Source organism: Aethina tumida, chromosome 2 (genome assembly GCF_024364675.1).
Source record: "Aethina tumida isolate Nest 87 chromosome 2, icAetTumi1.1, whole genome shotgun sequence".
Taxonomy (NCBI): Eukaryota; Metazoa; Arthropoda; class Insecta; order Coleoptera; family Nitidulidae; genus Aethina; species Aethina tumida.
Genome location: NC_065436.1, coordinates 4,132,613 through 4,159,900, shown reverse-complemented (window position 1 = coordinate 4,159,900; position 27,288 = coordinate 4,132,613). Strand labels below are relative to the sequence as shown.

General features: G+C 30.5%; 1 protein-coding gene and 2 non-coding genes across 4 annotated transcripts in view; all 3 read left to right on the top strand.

The window, feature by feature from the left end:
* Positions 1-27,288, top strand: part of LOC109605636 (tyrosine-protein kinase-like otk) — a 173,790-nt gene that overhangs the window by 2,760 nt on the left and 143,742 nt on the right. The window contains exons 2-3 of one of the 2 annotated variants that reach the window (XM_049962602.1): positions 11,347-11,484; positions 21,440-21,604. In XM_049962602.1, the coding sequence (XP_049818559.1) occupies positions 11,347-11,484; positions 21,440-21,604 (303 nt within the window). Of the gene's footprint in view, positions 1-11,346; positions 11,485-21,049; positions 21,179-21,439; positions 21,605-27,288 lie in introns of those variants that run through there. The other variant, XM_049962603.1, reaches the window with a different exon arrangement.
* Positions 23,014-23,086, top strand: Trnav-aac (transfer RNA valine (anticodon AAC)). Its single transcript has one exon. It is a non-coding gene; the product is annotated as a tRNA-Val (tRNA).
* On the top strand, positions 23,363-23,433 carry Trnag-gcc (transfer RNA glycine (anticodon GCC)). The gene has a single exon. It is a non-coding gene; the product is annotated as a tRNA-Gly (tRNA).

Sequence of the window (27,288 nt, the reverse complement as noted above, 5' to 3'; positions counted from 1 at the left end):
AACAACACACTCAATTGAAAATACAATAAGAAAATGTCCTAACAAAGAAACAACTCCTTTTATTGACAGACAAATTGGAAAAATCAGTACACGACATCCTTTCTTGTCCTCTACATAAATAAACAATGAATTAATTGGGTTTTACAACATCAGTGTGTCTAGTAGAACAATCAGACGTCGACTGAATGAACAAAACTTGCAAGGATATATTTCAGTAAAGAAACCATTGGTATCAAAAAAGAATATTCGAACAAGACTAAAAGTTTGCCCAAAAATGTATTAATTATCCTCCAGAATTTAGGCGAAGGGTACTTTGAAGTGATGAATCTATGTTCAATAGAACAAGATCAAATGGTAAAAAATACATTCATCGTCCTCCTAATAAAAGTTTGGATCTCAGATACACTACAAAACTTTGAGACACAGTGGAGGAAATGTTTTGGTTTGGGGTTCCTTTCCTTGCCATGGTATAGGACCATTACAAAAAATTATTAGTAAAATGGACCATTTCCTATCTAGAAACACCATGAGAGATGTAATGGAACCATTTGCCAACGATAATTCACCAATTAAATGGATTTTTATGCATGATAATGATACAAAGCAGCATCCAAAGTTGTTCAAACTTGATTAAAAGATAAAAATGTTGAGATTCTCGATTGGCCAGCCTAAAGTCCGGATCTAAATACAATTGAAAACTTGTGGAACGACATGTAATCTCGATTAAAACACCAAAATGCATCAAATTTACATGAATTGATAATTGAAGAGTCGTGAAATTAATTTCAAACGACCATTGCCAATATTTAATTGAATCTTTGCCTCACCGTTTACAGGTGGTTATAACGAACAAAGGGTACCCAACAAAATATTAACAATTTTGTTTAAATTAAGTCTGTGAACAGCCACATTTCACATTTACATTGCTTAATAGGAGGCACTCTATTATAGGTTTTAAAACAAAAAAACAAAATAAAAAAGTGTATTTTGAATATTTTTGATAATTTTATAATTACTTTTCTTTATGATTAAAATTTATAATGTGCATTGAAAGAATTTTATTACTTTCAGGTTGAATATATTTATTCATTAAAAAGTTAATGGAAATCCTTGGCATATTGGTAGAAAATATTAATATTTTACCAAGCTATTTCAGTACTTATTTATGTGCTCACTGTGACATACTTAATAAAATATTTTTACCCACTATAAATAATATATGTTTAATGTTTGCAAATTTATCATATAAAATAACCAAATAAACTATATTGTAAAATTGACTTCTATGGAAATAAAAAACAATTTAAAAATTAATTAAGATTTAAATGCCTATTGTTGGATGGAAAACAATTTCCTGCTCAGTGAGTGTAGTTTTTATGAACCATTTGTTTTGAAAACTCATATAAATTACTAAAACATTTACTGATTTTAATATTAAAAAATGTATTTATGTGTCTGGCAAAGCAATAACGGTAGTCGAATTTCATAGACTTAATGACAAATTACTTTCTGACATTTTTCATAATTACTCGTCTTAATGATTAAAAACTTTTGCTGTATATGGAGGTAATTTTACTACTCTCAGCTTGAATATATTTATTCATTAAAAAGTTAATGGAATTCCTCAGTAAATTGATAGAAAATATTATTAATAAATATTTCACAAAGCACTTATTTGTGCCCACAGTGTGACTTACTTAAAACTCTCTAACAAATCAAATAATGGCCACAAATTAAGCCAAACTTAAATATAAATACGTCGTCAATCAACGAAGTATCCTGTCCTCCAATTTAATTAAACCTCCCTCAATTCTTTTATTTATGGCCCCAGCAAAGCCGAAATGAAGATTCGAGAGGTAGCCGAGTGATTTAAGGCACATAATTAATGTGTGTTTTCAAATTATGGGATGTCATGAGGTGGTATAATTATAACTGGCATCGTTTTTTTGTTTATACCATCGCAAAAGGTTCTGTTTGTTCGGCCTCCAGACTTTTGACACAGTAATTTATTGGGGCAGACGTTCCTTGCCATACCTATGGTCAAATTGACGCAAATACTCTATTCTTCAAAAACTTAATAATTCACCATTTTCCTAAGGATGACGATTAAACATTTCACATGGTCAAAATATATTTTAATTTCCAACTAAATTTTTTAGTAGATTATTGAATTGTTTTGAGTTTAGATTGAAGAAATCGAGGATATCATTTATGGTTAATCATTAAAAAAGCTTCTAATGTCCTCTTTTCTTTAAAAACTTAAGAATTTACCATTTTCCTAAGGATAACGTTTAAACAATTCACATGTTCAAAATATATTTTAATTTCCAACTAAATTTTTTACTAAATTATTGAATTGTTTTGAGTTTAGATTCAAGAAATCGAGGACATCATTTATGGTTAAACATAAAATAAAGCTTCTAATGTCCTCTTTTCTTGAAAAACTTAAGAATTTACCATTTTCCTAAGGATGACGTTTAAACAATTCGCATGTTCAAAATATATTTTAATTTCCAACTAAATTTTTTACTAAATTATTGAAGTGTTTTGAGTTTAGATTCAAGAAATCGAGGACATCATTTATGGTTAAACATAAAATAAAGCTTCTAATGTCCTCTTTTCTTGAAAAACTTAAGAATTTACCATTTTCCTAAGGATGACGTTTAAACAATTCGCATGTTCAAAATATATTTTAATTTCCAACTAAATTTTTTACTAAATTATTGAAGTGTTTTGAGTTTAGATTCAAGAAATCGAGGACATCATTTATGGTCAAACATAAAATAAAGCTTCTAATGTCCTCTTTTCTTCAAAAACTTAAGAATTTACCATTTTTCTAAGGATGACGTTTAAACAATTCACATGTCCAAAATATATTTTAATTTCCAACTAAAATTTTTACTAGATTATTGAGTTGTTTTGAGTTTAGATTCAAGAAATCGAGGACATCATTTATGGTTAAACATAGAATAAAGATTTTAATGTCCTCTTTTCTTCAAAAACTTAAGAATTTACCATTTTCCTAAGGATGACGTTTAAACAATACACATGTTCAAAATATATTTTAATTTCCAACTAATTTTTTTACTAAATTATTGAATTGTTTTGAGTTTAGATTCAAGAAATCGAGGACATCATTTATGGTTAAACATAGAATAAAGATTTTAATGTCCTCTTTTCTTCAAAAACTTAAGAATTTACCATTTTTTTAAGGATAAAGTTTAAACAATTCACATGTTCAAAATATAGTTTAATTTCCAACTAAATTTTTTACTAAATTATTGAATTGTTTTGAGTTTAGATTCAAGAAATCGAGGACATCATTTATGGTTAAACATAAAATAAAGCTTCTAATGTCCTCTTTTCTTTAAAAACTTAAGAATTTACCATTTTCCTAAGGATAACGTTTAAACAATTCACATGTTCAAAATATATTTTAATTTACAACTAATTTTTTTACTAAATTACTATCTGGTCAGGAAATAAATAAACAATGTCTCCCAAGAATGTTCCAGATGTGTTCTATTGGGTTAAGGTCTGGACTGTAAGCTGGCCAGTCCACAACATTAATCCCAACGTTAGCAAGATAATTTTGGACAAAATGGGCTGTATGTAGTCGTGCATTATCCTGCAGTTGTAAAAAAATTGGACCTACAAAAGGGACAATGGCCTAACATGTTCTAGAATGTCCAAAATATAATACTCAGCATTAAGATTTGAATTAAATGTGAGAAAGCGACATCACTTTCCGGTCCCCCAAACACAACTTGTAAGAAGAGAGAGCAGCGTGCCCTTTTAGTTCCAATCTTATGACCTAGTGAGTGGCTGATTTATGGGGCCCGCAAAATATTATCCAACCGATAATTACAATCATTACGGTCCGTTGTTGACCTGAGGAAGGATCATGATAATAAATCGGACAGGATGGAGACCATGAGAACGGTGACAATAAGTGTATGCAATAATTTTCGTGGGACTTCTCATGTGATCTGGTTCACTTTATCGGGAACTAGCCCAGTTTCGTTCAACATTGTTAGTTAGTTAGTTCCTTCGACGTCCCTCTTAGAATTCCTTCCTGCATTAGAATAAAATTCCTCACATCGGGCTGACTGGTTGGTTTTTTTGTTTTTCAACCCATCGACCGACACAATCCGCATACCATTCAAACGTTGGAAATCCGGCCGCGACACGATTAAAATAAAATAAAAAAAAATAATTGCGAGCCACAAGACTGGGTGCCGGGTTATCCAGAACAAAACGAACAATGCCCACTCATTAACATTCAATTGAATTATAAAATTCCCCCTTTAACATGCTGCCAGTGCATTCGCCGGTGAGAAAATAAAACGATCGTACCAATCGGGCAGTCGATAAATGCGACTTATCAATTTATTGCGGGCTGTTTATTCCAGGAAATCTGAGTTGAAACAAAGAACGTGTTCTAGTCGGACGAAGAAAGTAACGTGGCACCCGAGATAAGTTATCGGGGAATTTGACAAGCAAATACGGATTTATTGATACTTGCAGGCTTCAATTGCCATAGGTGTAATGTCTTTCCTTTAGATAAAGTTAAAATTTGATTGATTATTATACAAATCAACAGCCTAATATTTTATTTAATTTTTCTTAATGTTTAATAAATCATAATAATGAAAATCATTTACATATAATCATTAATCTAGTAAAACATTTGGTTAGAAATTAAAAAAATATTTTGAACATGTGAATTGTTTAAACGTCCTCCTTAGGAAAATGGTAAATTCTTAAGTTTTTGAAGAAAAGAGGATATTAGAAGCTTTATTTTATGTTTAACCATAAATGATGTCCTCGATTTCTTGAATCTAAACTCAAAACAATTCAATAATTTAGTAAAAAATTTAGTTGGAAATTAAAATATATTTTGAACATGTGTATTGTTTAAACGTCATCCTTAGGAAAATGGTAAATTCTTAAGTTTTTGAAGAAAAGAGGACATTAGAAGCTTTATTTTATTTTTAACCATAAATGATGTCCTCGATTTCTTGAATCTAAACTCAAAACAATTCAATAATTTAGTAAAAAATTTAGTTGGAAATCAAAATATATTTTGAACATGTGAATTGTTTAAACGTCATCCTTAGGAAAATGGTAAATACTTAAGTTTTTGAAGAAAAGAGGACATTAGAAGCTTTATTTTATGTTTAACCATAAATGATGTCCTCGATTTCCTGAATCTAAACTCAAAACAACTCAATAATCTAGTAAAAAATTTAGTTGGAAATTAAAATATATTTTGAACATATGTATTGTTTAAACGTCATCCTTAGGAAAATGGTAAATTCTTAAGTTTTTGAAGAAAAGAGGACATTAGAAGTTTTATTTTATGTTTAACCATAAATGATGTCCTCGATTTCCTGAATCTAAACTCAAAACAATCCAATAATTTAGTAAAAAATTTAGTTGGAAATTAAAATATATTTTGAACATGTGAATTGTTTAAACGTCATCTTTAGGAAAATGGTAAATTCTTAAGTATTTTAAGAAAAGAGGGCATTAGAAGCTTTATTTTATGTTTAACCATAAATGATGTCCTCGATTTCCTGAATCTAAACTCAAAACAACTCAATAATCTAGTAAAAAATTTAGTTGGAAATTAAAATATATTTTGAACATGTGTATTGTTTAAACGTCATCCTTAGGAAAATGGTAAATTCTTAAGGTTTTGAAGAAAAGAGGACATTAGAAGCTTTATTTTATGTTTAACCATAAATGATGTCCTCGATTTCCTGAATCTAAACTCAAAACAATCCAATAATTTAGTAAAAAATTTAGTTGGAAATTAAAATATATTTTGAACATGTGAATTGTTTAAACGTTATCCTTAGGAAAATGGTAAATTCTTAAGTATTTTAAGAAAAGAGGGCATTAGAAGCTTTATTTTATTTTTAACCATAAATGATGTCCTCGATTTCTTGAATCTAAACTCAAAACAATTTAATAATTTAGTAAAAAATTTAGTTAGAAATTAAAATATATTTTGAACATGTGAATTGTCTAAACGCCATCGTTAGGAAAATGGTAAATTCGTAAGTTTTTGAAGAAAAGAGGACATTAGAAGCTGTGTTTTATGTTTAACCATAAATGATGTCCTCGATTTCTTGATTCTAAACTCAAAACAATTTTATAACCTAGTAAAAAATTTAGTTGGAAATTAAAATATATTTTGAACATGTGAATTGTTTAAACGTCATCCTTAGGAAAATGGTAAATTGTTAAGTTTTTGAAGAAAATAGGACATTAGAAGTTTTATTTTATTTTTAACCATAAATGATGTCCTCGATTTCTTGAATCTAAACTCAAAACAATTAAATAATTTAGTAAAAGATTTAGTTGGAAATTAAAATATATTTTGAAGATGTGAATTGTTTAAACGTCATCCTTAGGAAAATGGTAAATTCTTAAGTTTTTGAAGAAAAGAGGACATTAGAAGCTTTATTTTATGTTTAACCATAAATGATGTCCCCGATTTCTTGAATCTAAACTCAAAACATTTCAATAATTTAGTAAAAAATTTAGTTGGAAATTAAAATATATTTTGAACATGTGAATTGTTTAAACGTCATCCTTAGGAAAATGGTAAATTCTTAAGTTATTGAAGAAAAGAGGACATTAGAAGCTTTATTTTATGTTTAAATTTTAAATATCTGCGATTTCTTATATTGAAGCTAAATTATCAATGGTTTAGTATAATATCTTTGTTTTTTTATATCTTATGTTTTGTTGAGAAATGTGACAATTGAAATCTTGAAAACTGACAAAATTTACATAATATGATATAAGAAAAAATATAAGATTATTACAAGAAAATCGTAGGAAAAAACATAGATATATTTTTACCTAAAGCATGAGAAAAGGAAGGTGATCTTCACCACACGTTATACACCGGATATCAGGAATAAAACAGGCAATAAATCATTATGATATGAATGTAAATAAACAGAAATCCAACACGAGTATTTATCAACGTTATAGCGATACATTCGCTATTACTAAATCATGTTGAGAATTGAACTTCACGATGATAAATTTGTCAATTGCATTAAACGAATGCACGTTTCGAATGGATTGTTGTTTTAACTCGATATGAAAAGTTCAATAAAAATTGCCACTGTTGTTTTAACGACAGTTTCCACAGTTGTGATTGTTAAATAAACTAAATAATTTACACCTATTTAACAGTCTCGAAATTAACTAACATTAAAACTTTATAAACAAACTGGAACACACTTTTTATTCATCGGGTAACTCGCTGAAAAGGTAATGCGAGCCGGTTCCTTGAAGGGTTCTTAATTGGTGGCCCGCTGAGAAACACTATTCAAACATCTTGAACGCTCCATCGGTCCTATTCCATGTCAAGAAACCGTTTACAAAGCTATTATCAGGTACATAAAAAAAAAATACGGACTGGGGATTCTGAACCCGAAACGCCGCACGTTCGGAGGCAGGTGATGATTTCTCGACAACGAAAATACTGCCAATTTGGCTCCTTGGTGATGTCTAACCGGATTTTAGGAGGGTCGTTAGGGTGGAATAACATTTGTTACTTACAATTAGGGTTATCTGAACAATATTGTTTGACTTCTTCTTGTTATTAAGTTATTAAAATGGATATCTACTAATTTAACACATTTTTTTATATAATACTGAAGAAATTAAATTTATAGTTAATTAATAATAATAACAAAGTCTTTAGAAAACGCTAAATTGTGAAGTTTATGAAGGGAACAAGAGTTTAAAAGCTTCATATAGTGTATAAACTTAAATACCTATGATTTCTTGTATTTAAATGTCAAATAATTCTATAATCTATTAAATAAATAACTTGAAAATCAAAAGAAATTTAGAACACATGAAGGGTTTTATGGATATTCTTTAGAAAAAGCTTAATTGTTCAAGTTTATGAAGGGAAGAAAAATTTAAAACTTTTATATTGTGTGTAAATCTAAATAATATCTGTGATTTCTTGTATTAATATTTAAAATAAGTCTGTAATTTAGTAAACAAATACGTTGAAAATCAAAATAAGTTTAAATCATATGAAAAGTTTTAAGGACATTCTTTATTAAAAGCTAAATTGTTCAAGTTTATGAAGAGAAGAAAAGTTTAAAACCTTTATGTTGTGTGTAAATCTAAATAATATCTGTGATTTCTTGTATTAAAATTTAAAATAAGTCTGTAATCTAGTAAACAAATACGTTGAAAATCAAAATAAGTTCAAATCATATGAAGAGTTTTAAGGACATTCTTTATTAAAAGCTAAATTGTTCAAGTTTATGAAGAGAAGAAAAGTTTAAAACCTTTATGTTGTGTGTAAATCTAAATAATATCTGTGATTTCTTGTATTAAAATTTAAAATAAGTCTGTAATCTAGTAAACAAATACGTTGAAAATCAAAATAAGTTCAAATCATATGAAGAGTTTTAAGGACATTCTTTAGAAAAAGCTTAATAGTTCAAGTTTATGAATGGAAGACAAGTTTAAAACCTTTATATTGTGTGTAAATCTAAATAATATCTGTGATTTCTTGTATTAATATTTAAAATAAGTCTGTAATTTAGTAAACAAATACGTTGAAAATCAAAATAAGTTTAAATCATATGAAAAGTTTTAAGGACATTCTTTATTAAAAGCTAAATTGTTCAAGTTTATGAAGAGAAGAAAAGTTTAAAACCTTTATATTGTGTGTAAATCTAAATAATATCTGTGATTTCTTGTATTAAAATTTAAAATAAGTCTGTAACCTAGTAAACAAATACGTTGAAAATCAAAATAAGTTTAAATCATATGAAGAGTTTTAAGGACATTCTTTAGAAAAAGCTTAATAGTTCAAGTTTATGAATGGAAGACAAGTTTAAAACCTTTATATTGTGTGTAAATCTAAATAATATCTGTGATTTCTTGTATTATATTTAAAATAAGTCTGTAATTTAGTAAACAAATACGTTGAAAATCAAAATAAGTTTAAATCATATGAAAAGTTTTAAGGACATTCTTTATTAAAAGCTAAATTGTTCAAGTTTATGAAGAGAAGAAAAGTTTAAAACCTTTATATTGTGTGTAAATCTAAATAATATCTGTGATTTCTTGTATTAAAATTTAAAATAAGTCTGTAATCTAGTAAACAAATACGTTGAAAATCAAAATAAGTTCAAATCATATGAAGAGTTTTAAGGACATTCTTTATTAAAAGCTAAATTGTTCAAGTTTATGAAGAGAAGAAAAGTTTAAAACCTTTATGTTGTGTGTAAATCTAAATAATATCTGTGATTTCTTGTATTAAAATTTAAAATAAGTCTGTAATCTAGTAAACAAATACGTTGAAAATCAAAATAAGTTCAAATCATATGAAGAGTTTTAAGGACATTCTTTAGAAAAAGCTTAATAGTTCAAGTTTATGAATGGAAGACAAGTTTAAAACCTTTATATTGTGTGTAAATCTAAATAATATCTGTGATTTCTTGTATTAATATTTAAAATAAGTCTGTAATTTAGTAAACAAATACGTTGAAAATCAAAATAAGTTTAAATCATATGAAAAGTTTTAAGGACATTCTTTATTAAAAGCTAAATTGTTCAAGTTTATGAAGAGAAGAAAAGTTTAAAACCTTTATGTTGTGTGTAAATCTAAATAATATCTGTGATTTCTTGTATTAAAATTTAAAATAAGTCTGTAATCTAGTAAACAAATACGTTAAAAATCAAAATAAGTTCAAATCATATGAAGAGTTTTAAGGACATTCTTTAGAAAAAGCTTAATAGTTCAAGTTTATGAATGGAAGACAAGTTTAAAACCTTTATATTGTGTGTAAATCTAAATAATATTTGTGATTTCTTGTATTAATATTTAAAATAAGTCTGTAATTTAGTAAACAAATACGTTGAAAATCAAAATAAGTTTAAATCATATGAAAAGTTTTAAGGACATTCTTTATTAAAAGCTAAATTGTTCAAGTTTATGAAGAGAAGAAAAGTTTAAAACCTTTATATTGTGTGTAAATCTAAATAATATCTGTGATTTCTTATATTAAAATTTAAAATAAGTCTGTAATTTAGTAAATAAATACGTTGAAAATCAAAATAAGTTTAGATCATATGAAGAGTTTTAAGGACATTTTTTAGAAAAAGCTTAATAGTTCATCTTTCTGAAGGGAAGAAAAGTTTAAAACCTTTATATTGTGTGTAAATTTAAATAATATCTGTGATTTTTTGTATTAAAATTTAAAATAAGTTTAGATCATATGAAGAGTTTAAAGGACATTCTTTAGAATAAGCTAAATTGTTCAAGTTTATGAAAGTAAGAAATATTTAAAACCTTTATATTGTATATAAATCTAAATAATATCTGATTTCTTGCATTAAAATTTAAAAAAAGTCTGTAATGTAGTAAACAAATACGTTGAAAATCAAAATAAGTTTAGATCATATGAAGAGTTTAAAGGTCATTCTTTAGAAAAAACCAAATTGTTCAAGTTTATGAAGGAAAGAAAAGTTTAAAAGTATAGTTATTGGAAATTTATATTATTTTATTATATTTTAAAATTAAAAAAAAATATAAATAATGGTTATGGGAGATTTTATAATCAACTTCGTTTAATTTATTAACGGTTTTAGTGTTTTAAAGGGCCATTTAATTTATATATTTTGTGGTTTTGATTAACCTTTTATGTTACATTTAATATTAATTTTACATTTAATTTAAAACAATTTTTAAATAAATTTTTTTTTTTATAAAGTTTATTACAATTTCCTATTTTTTATAAATACTCCCTATAATTAAAATAGTTATTCCATAATGTTTATCAACATGTTTATTTTTAATTCAGATAATTAATAAGAATTTTATAAATATATATGACAAATTGTTTAAGATAGCAATTAAATATCATATTTATTATTATTACTTTTATATTTGTTTTATTTTAAAGGTCAGTTTATTAACAATAAATGTGAATATGAAGAAATTTATTATAATTTTATGCTTGAATTGTGCAAACTGAAAGTTTTAAATTAAATTTTAATAGTATTTTATTTATGGGACCTGTTTATTTTTAACTAAAGAAATACTAAGTTTAATTTTTTCAAATAAGAAAAATAGGTTAAATATCATGTTTATCATTATAATTCTATAAATGTTTATTATTCAAAACTATTATAAATGACAGGTAAATGTAATATTAAGAAGTAAATGTTACACAGTGAAGTAAAATTTAATTTAATTGCAAATTTTTAGTGTTAAGAAATTTGAATCATGTACGTTGATGTTTTGAAAAAAATGTAAAAATATTGAATTGAAATAATTTGTTGCAGTTTGTGTTGTGAGCGGGGCCGAGGACCCCTATTTCGTCCGCAGTCCGAAGAACGTGGACGTGATCCAAGGCAAATCGATTACGTTGCCGTGCGAGGTGACTCCCGCCGATGGCATCAGCTATTACTGGGAATTGAACGGTGAGTAATCGCCTCTTTTCTCCACCTTCAACCCTCCTTAAACGCTCAATTTGCAAGATGTGCCCGTTCGCCGGCTTCCGTGTCCTGATTCGATTAGGTTCAATGTCAGAGGTGTGAGATGATTTTTCTGTACAGAATTTCTGTGCAGAATTTCTTGATGGTTTGGCAAGTTGTCTGACTTATCATTGAGAATAAGGCTTTCAAATTTTTCAGTAATTTGTTTGGCATCAGTAAATAGAGTATGAGATGTAAGAACTCAGACGAAGACTTTATCAGGAAATTATATTCTCTTCTGTGTGTCATTTGGTCAGCTCCAATGTCGAAAGTGTGAGACGATTTAGTGGGGATTTAGACAAAATAACTTTCTATTGTAACGAACCAATCTTTGACAAGTTATCTGATTTACCATCAGGAATAAAGCTGAAGAATTTGGTCTTCAGTAATGCTGAAGTGCGTTACTGTGATGAATTACAAACGTACAATAATCTTCTAGAAACGTAGGTTCAGCATTCCTGATGAAGTGAGCTTCGACGGTTATGACAATGAATGGTCCAACAATGCCAAATACCTTTGATGTTTTCCTTAACTCAAAACTTGTCTGGCTTCAGCAAACAAAGTATGTAAGAACTGAGACGAAGAACTTTATCAGGAAGTTATATTCTCTTCTGTGTGTCATTTGGTCAGCTCCAATGTCGAAAGTGTGAGACGATTTAGTGGGGATTTAGACAAAATAACTTTCTATTGTAACGAACCAATCTTTGACAAGTTATCTGATTTACCACCAGGAATAAAGCTGAAGAATTTGGTCTTCAGTAATGCTGAAGTGCGTTACTGTGATGAATTACAAACGTACAATAATCTTCTAGAAACGTAGGTTCAGCATTCCTGATGAAGTGAGCTTCGACGGTTATGACAATGAATGGTCCAACAATGCCAAATACCTTTGATGTTTTCCTTAACTCAAAACTTGTCTGGCTTCAGCAAACAAAGTATGTAAGAACTGAGACGAAGAACTTTATCAGGAAGTTATATTCTCTTCTGTGTGTCATTTGGTCAGCTCCAATGTCGAAAGTGTGAGACGATTTAGTGGGGATTTAGACAAAATAACTTTCTATTGTAACGAACCAATCTTTGACAAGTTATCTGATTTACCACCAGGAATAAAGCTGAAGAATTTGGCCTTCAGTAATGCTGAAGTGCGTTGCTGTGATGAATTACAAACATAGAATAATCTTCTAGAAACGTAGGTTCAGCATTCCTGATGAAGTGAGCTTCGACGGTGATGACAATGAATGGTCCAACCATTTCAAATACCTTTGATGTTTTCCTTAACTCAAAACTTGTCTGGCTTCAGCAAACAGAGTGTGTAAGAACTGAGACGAAGAACGTTATCAGGAAACTATATTCTCTTCTGTGTATCATTTGCTCAAGTCCAATGTTGAAAGTGTGAGATGATTTAGTGGGAATTTAGACAAAATAACTTTCTATTGTAACGAACTAATCTTTGGCAAGTTATCTGATTTACCATCAGGAATAAAGCTGAAGAATTTGGTCTTCAGTAATGCTGAAGTGCGTTACTGTGATGAATTACAAACGTACAATAATCTTCTAGAAACGTAGGTTCAGTATTCTTGATGAAGTGAGCTTTGACGGTGATAACAATGAATGATCCAACCATGCCAAATACCTTTGATGTTTTCCTTAACTCAAAACTTGTCTGGCTTCAGCAAACAGAGTATGTAAGAACTGAGACGAAGAACGTTATCAGGAAATTATAACCTCTTCTGTGTATCATTTGCTCAAGTCCAATGTTGAAAGTGTGAGATGATTTAGTGGGGATTTAGACAAAATAACTTTCTATTGTAACTAACCAATCTTTGGCAAGTTATCTGATTTATTTCCAGGAATAAAGCTGAAGAATTTGGTCTTCAGTAATGCTGAAGTGCGTTACTGTGATGAATTACAAACGTACAATAATCTTATAGAAACGTAGGTTCAGCATTCCTGATGAAGTGAGCTTCGACGGTGATGACAATGAATGGTCCAACCATGCCAAATACCTTTGATGTTTTCCTTAACTCAAAACTTGTCTGGCTTCAGCAAACAAAGTATGTAAGAACTGAGACGAAGAACTTTATCAGGAAGTTATATTCTCTTCTGTGTGTCATTTGGTCAGCTCCAATGTCGAATGTGTGAGACGATTTAGTGGGGATTTAGACAAAATAACTTTCTATTGTAACGAATCAATCTTTGGCAAGTTATCTGATTTATTTCCAGGAATAAAGCTGAAGAATTTGGTCTTCAGTAATGCTGAAGTGCGTTGCTGTGTTGAATTACAAACGTACAATAATCTTCTAGAAACGTAGGTTCAGTATTCTTGATGAAGTGAGCTTTGACGGTGATAACAATGAATGATCCAACCATGCCAAATACCTTTGATGTTTTCCTTAACTCAAAACTTGTCTGGCTTCAGCAAACAGAGTATGTAAGAACTGAGACGAAGAACGTTATCAGGAAATTATAACCTCTTCTGTGTATCATTTGCTCAAGTCCAATGTTGAAAGTGTGAGATGATTTAGTGGGGATTTAGACAAAATAACTTTCTATTGTAATGAATCAGTCTTTGGCAAGTTATCTGATTTATTTCCAGGAATAAAGCTGAAGAATTTGGTCTTCAGTAATGCTGAAGTGCGTTACTGTGATGAATTACAAACGTACAATAATCTTCTAGAAACGTAGGTTCAGCATTCCTGATGAAGTGAGCTTCGACGGTGATGACAATGAATGGTCCAACAATGCCAAATACCTTTGATGTTTTCCTTAACTCAAAACTTGTCTGGCTTCAGCAAACAAAGTATGTAAGAACTGAGACGAAGAACTTTATCAGGAAGTTATATTCTCTTCTGTGTGTCATTTGCTCAAGTCCAATGTTGAAAGTGTGAGATGATTTAGTGGGAATTTAGACAAAATAACTTTCTATTGTAACGAACTAATCTTTGGCAAGTTATCTGATTTACCACCAGGAATAAAGCTGAAGAATTCGGCCTTCAGTAATGCTGAAGTGCGTTGCTGTGTTGAATTACAAACGTACAATAATCTTCTAGAAACGTAGGTTCAGCACTCCTAATGAAGTGAGCTTCAACGGTGATGACAATGAATGGTCCAATCATGTCAAATACCTTTGATGTTCTCCTTAACTCAAAACTTGTCTGGCTTCAGCAAACAAAGTATGTAAGAACTGAGACGAAGAACTTTATCAGGAAGTTATATTCTCTTCTGTGTGTCATTTGGTCAGCTCCAATGTCGAATGTGTGAGACGATTTAGTGAGGATTTAGACAAAATAACTTTCTATTGTAACGAACCAATCTTTGACAAGTTATCTGATTTACCACCAGGAATAAAGCTGAAGAATTTGGCCTTCAGTAATGCTGAAGTGCGTTGCTGTGTTGAATTACAAACGTACAATAATATTCTAGAAACGTAGGTTCAGCACTCCTAATGAAGTGAGCTTCAACGGTGATGACAATGAATGGTCCAATCATGTCAAATACCTTTGATGTTCTCCTTAACTCAAAACTTGTCTGGCTTCAGCAAACAAAGTATGTAAGAACTGAGACGAAGAACTTTATCAGGAAGTTATATTCTCTTCTGTGTGTCATTTGGTCAGCTCCAATGTCAAAAGTGTGAGACGATTTAGTGGGGATTTAGACAAAATAACTTTCTATTGTAACGAACCAATCTTTGACAAGTTATCTGATTTACCACCAGGAATAAAGCTGAAGAATTTGGTCTTCAGTAATGCTGAAGTGCGTTGCTGTGTTGAATTACAAACGTACAATAATCTTCTAGAAACGTAGGTTCAGCACTCCTAATGAAGTGAGCTTCAACGGTGATGACAATGAATGGTCCAATCATGTCAAATACCTTTGATGTTTTCCTTAACTCAAAACTTGTCTGGCTTCAGCAAACAAAGTATGTAAGAACTGAGACGAAGAACTTTATCAGGAAGTTATATTCTCTTCTGTGTGTCATTTGGTCAGCTCCAATGTCGAATGTGTGAGACGATTTAGTGGGGATTTAGACAAAATAACTTTCTATTGTAACGAACCAATCTTTGGCAAGTTATCTGATTTATTTCCAGGAATAAAGCTGAAGAATTTGGCCTTCAGTAATGCTGAAGTGCGTTGCTGTGATGAATTACAAACGTACAATAATCTTCTAGAAACGTAGGTTCAGCATTCCTGATGAAGTGAGCTTCGACGGTGATGACAATGAATGGTCCAACCATTTCAAATACCTTTGATGTTTTCCTTAACTCAAAACTTGTCTGACATCAGCAATGTGTATCATTTGGTCAGGTCCAATGTCGAATGTGTGAGATAATTTTGTGGGGATTTTGACAAATAACTTTCTATTGTAACGAACCAATCTTTGACAAGTTATCTGATTTATGTTCAGTAATGCTGTTACAGAGATGTGATTGTCACTGTATATGTATGTTATTAAAAAAAAGGAATACACGTAATAAGAAATAAGTTTGAAATTCATATAATAAGTTTTAAATATCAAGACAAGTTTCCTTGCTAATTTAATAGAAGACGGAGGCAAACAGTATTGAATAATTTTTAATGTTTGTTGCTAACTGGAATATTATAGTAATTTCCAAAGATTATATCCCATAATGGAAGACAGAGCGAGAGCCTCGTTCTCGCATTGTCCGCACCGTCCTCATTGCTATTCCAGAGGGTTAACGAGGATGTCAGCGCACTTTTTTTACATAACCCAACCCTCCCCTGTTTAAACAGCCGACAAAAAACGCACCCATGTGAACACGACGAACATGTGCCACCACAATGCACGTTCAGCCGGGGCTTATTAAGACCCCGAGACGAAATTAAACCGGACCTTATGACTCTGTCGTATTTTTATTGCAGGAAGTCGATTTTTTTTTTCTCCACCGCTATCCGGACGCATTCCCGCACGCCAGATTTGAGAAAAACATCGCGGCGGTTTTGTTGGCACAAAGGCGGCGTTGTTGGTTACGCCACCTTGGCCGGTTAATTTTCCGTGCCCGGGGGCTTATTAGAGGCCCCGCCGGTGTTTTAATTTGATGTCTCGGAGCGGGGTTCTTGTAGAAACGGCTTTGGAGGATTCGTCACCACTTCGTCGTGGCAAACGTGGAAATTAGCCGTGATATTCGGGCATGTATAAGTTAGGAATCACATATATTCAGCCCCCAGTTGAGTTCGTTGAAATACGAGCAATTTTTGGAAGCCTGCCAGACATCAAAAAGGATTTAAAAAAAGTGCTTGAAACACGCCAAAGAATAATCCAATTTGATACAAAGGTCATAAGTTATCTCGACGGATGACAAATTTAACTTATCTCCAACACTGTAAAGGGATGTAAAACGTACAACTGCTTTGACATCACCGGAACTAAATTTAAAAACACTATAAATTCAGGCAGTCACTCATAACCATATTTATAACCCCCGTTATGTTTTCGTATAAATCTATTTCTGTTTTTTCCAAGTTCTGTTCTGGTGGTTTAAGAGGAACACGTGTAACTGTGCAGTGTAAATACATAAATAACGTCTTAGGATAAATGATAAATTGGTTGGTGTTGAATGCTACTGCGACAACAGTCTTCAGCACACCAGTAGATTACCCACAAAATTATCTAGACAACCAAATCTCCACAAAATCATTTCACATTTCCCACACTAATAATAAATAATCACACCTTATACTGTGCAGTTTATATTTAACCTCCTTTGGTTTGTTTCAATAGAAAGTTATTTTGTCAAAATCCCCACAAAATCATCCCACACTTTCTTCATTGGACCTGACCAAATGATACACAGAAGAGGATATAATTTCCTGATAACGTTCTTCGTCTCAGTTCTTACGTACTCTGTTTGCTGATGCCAGACAAGTTTTGAGTTAAGGAAAACATCAAAGGTATTTGGCATGGTTGGACCATTCATTGTCATCACCGTCGAAGCTCACTTCATCAGGAATGCTGAACTTACGTTTCTAGAAGATTATTGTACGTTTGTAATAAATCACAGTAACACACTTCAGCATTACTGAAGACCAAATTCTTCAGATTTATTCCTGAAGATAAATCAGATAACTTGCCAAAGATTGTTTTGTTACAATAGAAAGTTATTTTGTCTAAAACCCCACTAAATCATTTCACACTTTCGACATTGGAGCTGTCTAAATGATACACAGAAAAGGATATAATTTCCTGATAACGTTCTTCGTCTCAGTTCTTACATATTATGTTTGCTGATGCCAGACAAGTTTTGAGTTAAGGAAAACATCAAAGGTATTTGGCATGGTTGGACCATTCATTGTCATCACCGTTGAAGCTCACTTCATTAGGAGTGCTGAACCTACGTTTCTAGAAGATTATTGTACGTTTGTAATTCAACACAGCAACGCACTTCAGCATTACTGAAGGCCAAATTCTTCACCTTTATTCCTGGAGATAAATCAGATAACTTGCCTAAGATTGTTTCGTCACAATAGAAAGTTGTTTTGTCTAAAACTCCACTAAATCATCTCACACTTTCGACATTGGAGCTGTCTAAATGATACACAGAAAAGGATATAATTTCCTGATAACATTCTTCGTCTCAGTTCTTACATACTATGTTTGCTGATGCCAGACCAGTTTTGAGTTAAGGAAAACATCAAAGGTATTTGGCATGGTTGGACCATTCATTGTCATCACCGTCGAAGCTCACTTCATCAGGAATGCTGAACCTACGTTTCTAGAAGATTATTGTACGTTTGTAATAAATCACAGTAACGCACTTCAGCATTACTGAAGACCAAATTCTTCACCTTTATTCCTGGAGATAAATCAGATAACTTGCCTAAGATTGTTTCGTCACAATAGAAAGTTGTTTTGTTTAAAACTCCACTAAATCACCTCACACTTTCGACATTGGAGGTGACCAAATGATACACAGAAGAGGATATAATTTCCTGATAACGTTCTTCGTCTCAGTTCTTACGTACTCTGTTTGCTGATGCCAGACAAGTTTTGAGTTAAGGAAAACATCAAAGGTATTTGGCATGGTTGGACCATTCATTGTCATCACCGTCGAAGCTCACTTCATCAGGAATGCTGAACTTACGTTTCTAGAAGATTATTGTACGTTTGTAATAAATCACAGTAACACACTTCAGCATTACTGAAGACCAAATTCTTCAGATTTATTCCTGAAGATAAATCAGATAACTTGCCAAAGATTGTTTTGTTACAATAGAAAGTTATTTTGTCTAAAACCCCACTAAATCATTTCACACTTTCGACATTGGAGCTGTCTAAATGATACACAGAAAAGGATATAATTTCCTGATAACGTTCTTCGTCTCAGTTCTTACATATTATGTTTGCTGATGCCAGACAAGTTTTGAGTTAAGGAAAACATCAAAGGTATTTGGCATGGTTGGACCATTCATTGTCATCACCGTCGAAGCTCACTTCATCAGGAATGCTGAACCTACGTTTCTAGAAGATTATTGTACGTTTGTAATAAATCACAGTAACGCACTTCAGCATTACAGGAGACCAAATTCTTCAGCTTTATTCCTGAAGATAAATCAGATACCTTGCCAAAGATTGTTTCGTTACAATAAAAAGTTATTTTGTCTAAAACCTCACTAAATCATCTCACACTTTCGACATTGGAGCTGTCTAAATGATACACAGAAAAGGATATAATTTCCTGATAACATTCTTCGTCTCAGTTCTTACATACTATGTTTGCTGATGCCAGACCAGTTTTGAGTTAAGGAAAACATCAAAGGTATTTGGCATGGTTGGACCATTCATTGTCATCACCGTCGAAGCTCACTTCATCAGGAATGCTGAACCTACGTTTCTAGAAGATTATTGTACGTTTGTAATAAATCACAGTAACGCACTTCAGCATTACTGAAGACCAAATTCTTCACCTTTATTCCTGGAGATAAATCAGATAACTTGCCTAAGATTGTTTCGTCACAATAGAAAGTTGTTTTGTCTAAAACTCCACTAAATCATCTCACACTTTCGACATTGGAGGTGACCAAATGATACACAGAAGAGGATATAATTTCCTGATAACGTTCTTCGTCTCAGTTCTTACGTACTCTGTTTGCTGATGCCAGACAAGTTTTGAGTTAAGGAAAACATCAAAGGTATTTGGCATGGTTGGACCATTCATTGTCATCACCGTCGAAGCTCACTTCATCAGGAATGCTGAACCTACGTTTCTAGAAGATTATTGTACGTTTGTAATAAATCACAGTAACGTACTTCAGCATTACAGGAGACCAAATTCTTCAGCTTTATTCCTGAAGATAAATCAGATAACTTGTCAAAGATTGTTTCGTTACAATAAAAAGTTATTTTGTCTAAAACCTCACTAAATCATCTCACACTTTCGACATTGGAGCTGTCTAAATGATACACAGAAAAGGATATAATTTCCTGATAACATTCTTCGTCTCAGTTCTTACATACTATGTTTGCTGATGCCAGACCAGTTTTGAGTTAAGGAAAACATCAAAGGTATTTGGCATGGTTGGACCATTCATTGTCATCACCGTCGAAGCTCACTTCATCAGGAATGCTGAACCTACGTTTCTAGAAGATTATTGTACGTTTGTAATAAATCACAGTAACGCACTTCAGCATTACTGAAGACCAAATTCTTCACCTTTATTCCTGGAGATAAATCAGATAACTTGCCTAAGATTGTTTCGTCACAATAGAAAGTTGTTTTGTCTAAAACTCCACTAAATCATCTCACACTTTCGACATTGGAGCTGTCTAAATGATACACAGAAAAGGATATAATTTCCTGATAACATTCTTCGTCTCAGTTCTTACATACTATGTTTGCTGATGCCAGACCAGTTTTGAGTTAAGGAAAACATCAAAGGTATTTGGCATGGTTGGACCATTCATTGTCATCACCGTCGAAGCTCACTTCATCAGGAATGCTGAACTTACGTTTCTAGAAGATTATTGTACGTTTGTAATAAATCACAGTAACACACTTCAGCATTACTGAAGACCAAATTCTTCAGATTTATTCCTGAAGATAAATCAGATAACTTGCCAAAGATTGTTTTGTTACAATAGAAAGTTATTTTGTCTAAAACCCCACTAAATCATTTCACACTTTCGACATTGGAGCTGTCTAAATGATACACAGAAAAGGATATAATTTCCTGATAACATTCTTCGTCTCAGTTCTTACATACTATGTTTGCTGATGCCAGACCAGTTTTGAGTTAAGGAAAACATCAAAGGTATTTGGCATGGTTGGACCATTCATTGTCATCACCGTCGAAGCTCACTTCATCAGGAATGCTGAACCTACGTTTCTAGAAGATTATTGTACGTTTGTAATAAATCACAGTAACGCACTTCAGCATTACTGAAGACCAAATTCTTCACCTTTATTCCTGGAGATAAATCAGATAACTTGCCTAAGATTGTTTCGTCACAATAGAAAGTTGTTTTGTCTAAAACTCCACTAAATCATCTCACACTTTCGACATTGGACCTGACCAAATGATACACAGAAGAGGATATAATTTCCTGATAATGTTCTTCGTCTCAGTTCTTACGTACTCTGTTTGCTGATGCCAGACAAGTTTTGAGTTAAGGAAAATAGCAAAGGTATTTGGCATGGTTGGACCATTCATTGTCATCACTGTCGAAGCTCACTTCATCACGAATGCTGAAACTACGTTTCTAGAAGATTATTTTACGTTTGTAATACATCATCAGTATTACATTATTAACTTTAATTCCATAGTTATTTTGTATCCAGAGTATATTATCAAAAGACTTCATGTAAAAAATAAAAAAACTAATTTATTCTTTACTTAATTGTCTATCGTATTTTACTGTTTGATGATGGCTTTTGTCTGGTTCCAGGATCGAAAATATCGAACACCACACGTCGCTACCAAATGGGCTCCGACCTGCATGTGACCCGCGTGGATCGCGAAAGGGATTCCGGCCAGTTCACCTGCATTGCGGTGGACACCACCGGACGGAATCCATCCATTACCAGCTCACCTGCATCACTCAACATTCAATGTAAGTTTATGTTAAAAATATACATATAGGAAAAAGGACCACACACACATTTGTACATGTTTCGATTGCATAATTACATTTAATTTCTATCATTCTTCCTAAGGAATTGCAGATGGAAATATGTACTAATTATTTATAATTATTCCTCTAGTTCGCAAGTTTTGTTCGTGTAATGAAAATGTACTTTTCCTTATGGATTAAAGGGATTATGAAAAAAAATTCATGTCATTTTCTGTTATTAAAAAATATAATTATGAATTTAAATATAATAATTAAAAATAAATTATAATGACTTGTTTTAAGATAACTTAATTGTTAAGAACAATTAGAATTGGACCTTATTTAAGTCATTTGAGATCCTATAAAATGATTGAAAAAAATAGTAGTTTTATGTTTTTTAACTTTTAATAAAGTTCCAATATTTCAGTGACAGTTTTAAATTAATACTAATATTAAATTGACTGAAATATTCCATTGTTTTATCTTTAATATACATAATTTTATATTCTATAAAAATTATTTAAATACATTTATTTTATATTTATAGAAGATTTAACAATTATATTGTTAATTAATTTATTTAAATATGAGAATTAGTTGACATAATTCACACATTAATTGGAAAAAAATGTCACTGTTTCATAAATTATTTATCATTTATGATAAATATTAAGTATATACAGTAGTGGTCATTATTAGAGGAACTTTTTAAAATATTAAATATTTTTGCCATAATTCTTTTATCTAATATACTGTTAAAATATTATTAATTTATCACTATTGTTTTATACAGTGACAATTTTAAATTAATACTAATATAAAATTGTCTAAAATATTCCATTGTTTTATCTTTAACATACATAATTTTATGTTCTATAAAATTATTTAAATACTTTTATTTTATATTTATGTAAGATTTAACAATAATTTTGTTAATTAATTTATTTAAATTTGGGAATTAGACAATTTTAAATTAATACTAATATAAAATTGACTGAAATATTCCATTGTTTTATCCTTAATATGTATAATTTAATATTTTCAGTACATTAGTATAAGTTGCTATAATTATGGCCACTACTGTAAGTAATTAAATTACTTGAGGAACAAAAAAATTCAAAATCTGTCACTTAAGTGTAATTTTTATAACAAATACTGTTGTTTATTAACGTAAAATAATATGCATAATTAATTATTTATTGACCTAACCCAGAAAATAATCATTTGAACGAGCTCGTCCTAATTAATTCTCATTAAGACGTGAAATTTCTCGGTGTATCTTCGAGAACGGATATTCTCACATGCAAATTATGATGTTTAAAAGAGGAAATGCGAATAATAATTTTTAATGACAGGATTTAGCAAATCAATATGTTGATTTAACGCCTATAATGAAGATTTTACAACTTGTTTCCGTGGTGTAGTGGTTATCACATCCGCCTAACACGCGGAAGGTCCCCGGTTCGATCCCGGGCGGAAACATTACTTTTTTCCAATTTTTTAATAATATAATTTTGTGTTCAATTATTAATATCATATTAATTTAATTAATTTTATAATTACTAATTGTACTTCCCCTTTTTATGCGGATATCTTTAATTACAACAATTATTTTATTGTTTTCAGGAGCACTATTATATTAATACTTTTACTTTACCTATTTTAGAGTAATTGAGATATAAAAGTATAAAAGTTTTCATAAAAATTAAAAGTCCATTAATTGTTTAAATTTTAATTATTAAAGATGTTTTGATATCCGCATCGGTGGTTCAGTGGTAGAATGCTCGCCTGCCACGCGGGCGGCCCGGGTTCGATTCCCGGCCGATGCATCACTTTTTTAAACTCCAATTTAATTTTTCAAGCTTCAAAATTCCTGTCCGGGCTTTCCAGCAGGAAAAAATATAGACAATGGGCACGTCACAACACAAATAGTTTCGGCATTGTTGCAGCAGGAACGTCTGGCCATATCCAGATTAAATACATCCATTTAGGGAATGAGCAAATACAATTTATGAATGACTGCCGACTCACCCTTCATTTGCCAAGTTGGTTTTTTTTTTGTATTTTTGAAATTCGATGCAGACGCGGGCATTGTTAAAAAATGGGGCCTCGCAAATATTTTCATTAATTTCGATTGACAAATGACGCCGGGCATTGTTGTTGCCGATTATTGACTGTTCTCCGTTGCACATTTTTTATTAAAACTTGCGCCCGCTTTGTCTGTTTAACGGCGGCAGTTTGTTATGTTTGTCGGACGTACAACTGTTTTTCGGAGTCGGATTGAAAAAGCCGGGTTAAATATTTACCGTTTTTAGTCTGAATGTTTCAGGATGTATTGACTGAAAACGATGATTTGGAAAAGATTTTATCTCAATCAGTCATTTTTCCAGTTGTAAGTCTATGTAACATTATTTTTTATTAATGTAATACACAGTGGTGGAAAAAAGTATGGAATATAAATGTTCCATGTTTTTTTCCACCACTGTAAATATAAGTAGAATTTTTACCTAAATTTCATTTTGTTAATTATGGTATTAATTTATAATAGAATATGTAGTTAATTGTAAAAACAATTTTTAATACTCATTTATTTGGTTTTAGGTAAGTTCAACAATAGTGTGGTAAGCGAATCATTAATTTGTAAACAATTATATTTTTTATGATTTTTTTTATAATTAAATCGTTTATATTTTCATACATTTAATTTTTGTTTATATTTATCATATTTATTTAATGAATGAGCATGTTTTAATTAATTTATATTTGTGTACAAGGAATGATAAATTTAAATTATTATAACATTTATTTTTGTTTCCTAATTGAGAATTTACAAAATAAATAATAAATATTTATTTTGTTCAGTATGTATTAATTTAAATTAATATCCATTTAACTATGTGTATAAATATTTTTATTTTGTTTCACATTTATTATTTTTTATATATTTTTATAAAAATCATTATTCAAAATATTTAAATATTTGTTGTTTCTGATGATAATATAGAAAAAATTGTTAACCTTTTGGTAAGTAGTAGATTGCTTCATTTATCACAGTTTCTGAAATCTGACATAAATAATAACAATTCATTTTCTAAAATATTACCTCGTAAATCAAAATCAAACTTTTAAAATGTTTTGAGCTACAGATTTAACGGATTAAATAAAATCTTTGTCCGCTCGGGTGTGTCATGATCTACGACGATAGAAACAAAAAAAAAAGTAAAAGAAAAAGTGCCATGCTTTAGGGCATTCTCCCCCATGCAAACCGACAAATCATTCTGAATTTACGATTTGGAGAAAAAATCTTGAGACGGTATATAAATATTTCTGAGCTAAACGGTAATGTTTCTGTTAAGTTTGGCTGGAAAGTTTTCTAGAGGAAATCAATATATAGTACCCAATCGTTCATGTTAATGAATCTTAGAAATTTATTAATTAATTATTTTTTTTTCAAGAAATTTTTAAATTTTTATGCCTTTGTTATTGTAATTCTGAATAATACAACTGTGTTTCTCAATCATAAATCACTACAGAGTGTGCAAAAGTTGCTGTGATAGTCCAGATTTAATCTTCTAGCAACTCTCAGTTCAGAAAAAACTATATAAACAATAAAATATACTCCAATTTGTTTTAGTTGAAGAACCAAGTTCTTCTTAATTAATATGTTTGTGCCTGTATTTTTGTAATTCTTAATAATACCAACGGTATCATTAAAGAGTGTGCAAAATTTAATGTGATAACTCAAAATGAATTTTCTCCATGAAATTACTCACATCTAGACATCTTTCGAAGAGAGTTGAAGCCTTTCCATATGGTTTCTGAATATATTCAAGCTCAGAAAAGACTATATAAACAATTCAGTCTTCCTATATTATTTCTTATACTCCAATTTGTTTTAGTCCAAGAACCAAGTTCTTCTTAAATAATTCTTTTGTGCCTTTATTATAGTAATTCTTAGTAATACTAACTATATTTCTTAGACAAAAATCATTAAAGAGTGTGCAAAATTTGATGCGATAACCCAAAATGAATTTTGTCCATGGAATTACTCACATCTAAACATCTTTCGAAGAGAGTTGAGGCCTTTCCATATGGTTTCTGAATATATTCAAACTCAGAAAAGACTATGTAAACAATTCAGTCTTCCTATATTATTTGTTATACTCCAATTTGTTTTAGTCCAAGAACCAAGTTCTTCTTTATTAATACTTTTGTGCCTTTATTATTGTAATTCTTAGTAATACTAACTGTATTTCTTAGACAAAAATCATTAAAGAGTGTACAAAATTTGATGTGATAACCCAAAATGAATTTTGTCCATGGAATTACTCACATCTAGACATCTTTCGAAGAGAGTTGAGGCCTTTCCATATGGTTTCTGAATATATTCAAGCTCAGAAAAGACTATGTAAACAGTCTTCCTATATTATTTCTTATATTCCAATTTGTTTTAGTCCAAGAACCAAGTTCTTATTAATTAGTACTTTTGTGCCTTTATTATTGTAATTCTTAGTAATACCAACTGTATTTCTCAGACAAAAATCATTAAAGAGTGTGCAAAATTTGATGTGATAACCCAAAATGAATTTTCTCCATGGAATTACTCACATCTAGACATCTTTCGAAGAGAGTTGAGGCCTTTCCATATGGTTTCTGAATATATTCAAGCTCAGAAAAGACTATGTAAACAATTCAGTCTTCCTATATTATTTGTTATACTCCAATTTGTGTTAGTCCAAGAACCAAGTTCTTCTTTATTAATACTTTTGTGCCTTTATTATTGTAATTCTTAGTAATACTAACTGTATTTCTTAGACAAAAATCATTAAAGAGTGTACAAAATTTGATGTGATAACCCAAAATGAATTTTGTCCATGGAATTACTCACATCTAGACATCTTTCGAAGAGAGTTGAGGCCTTTCCATATGGTTTCTGAATATATTCAAGCTCAGAAATGACTATGTAAACAGTCTTCCTATATTATTTCTTATATTCCAATTTGTTTTAGTCCAAGAACCAAGTTCTTTTTAATTAATACTTTTGTGCCTTTATTATTGTAATTCTTAGTAATATCAACTGTATTTCTCAGACAAAAATCATTAAAGAGTGTGCAAAATTTGATGTGATAACCCAAAATGAATTTTCTCCATGGAATTACTCACATCTAGACATCTTTCGAAGAGAGTTGAGGCCTTTCCATATGGTTTCTGAATATATTCCAGCTCAGAAAAAACTATATAAACAATTCAGTCTTCCTATTTTATTTCTTATACTCCAATTTGTTTTAGTCCAAGAACCAAGTTCTTTTTAATTAATACTTTTGTGCCTTTATTATTGTAATTCTTAGTAATACCAACTGTATTTCGTAGACAAAAATCATTAAAGAGTGTGCAACATTTGATGTGATAACCCAAAATGAATTTTCTTCATGGAATACTCTCATCTATACATTTTTTGAAGAGAGTTGAGGCCTTTCCATATGGTTTCTGAATATATTCAAGCTCAGAAAAGACTATGTAAACAGTCTTCCTATATTATTTCTTATATTCCAATTTGTTTTAGTCCAAGAACCAAGTTCTTCTTAATTAATACTTTTGTGTCTTTATTATTGTAATTCTTAGTAATACCAACTGTATTTCTTAGACAAAAATCATTAAAGAGTGTGCACAATTTGATGTGATAA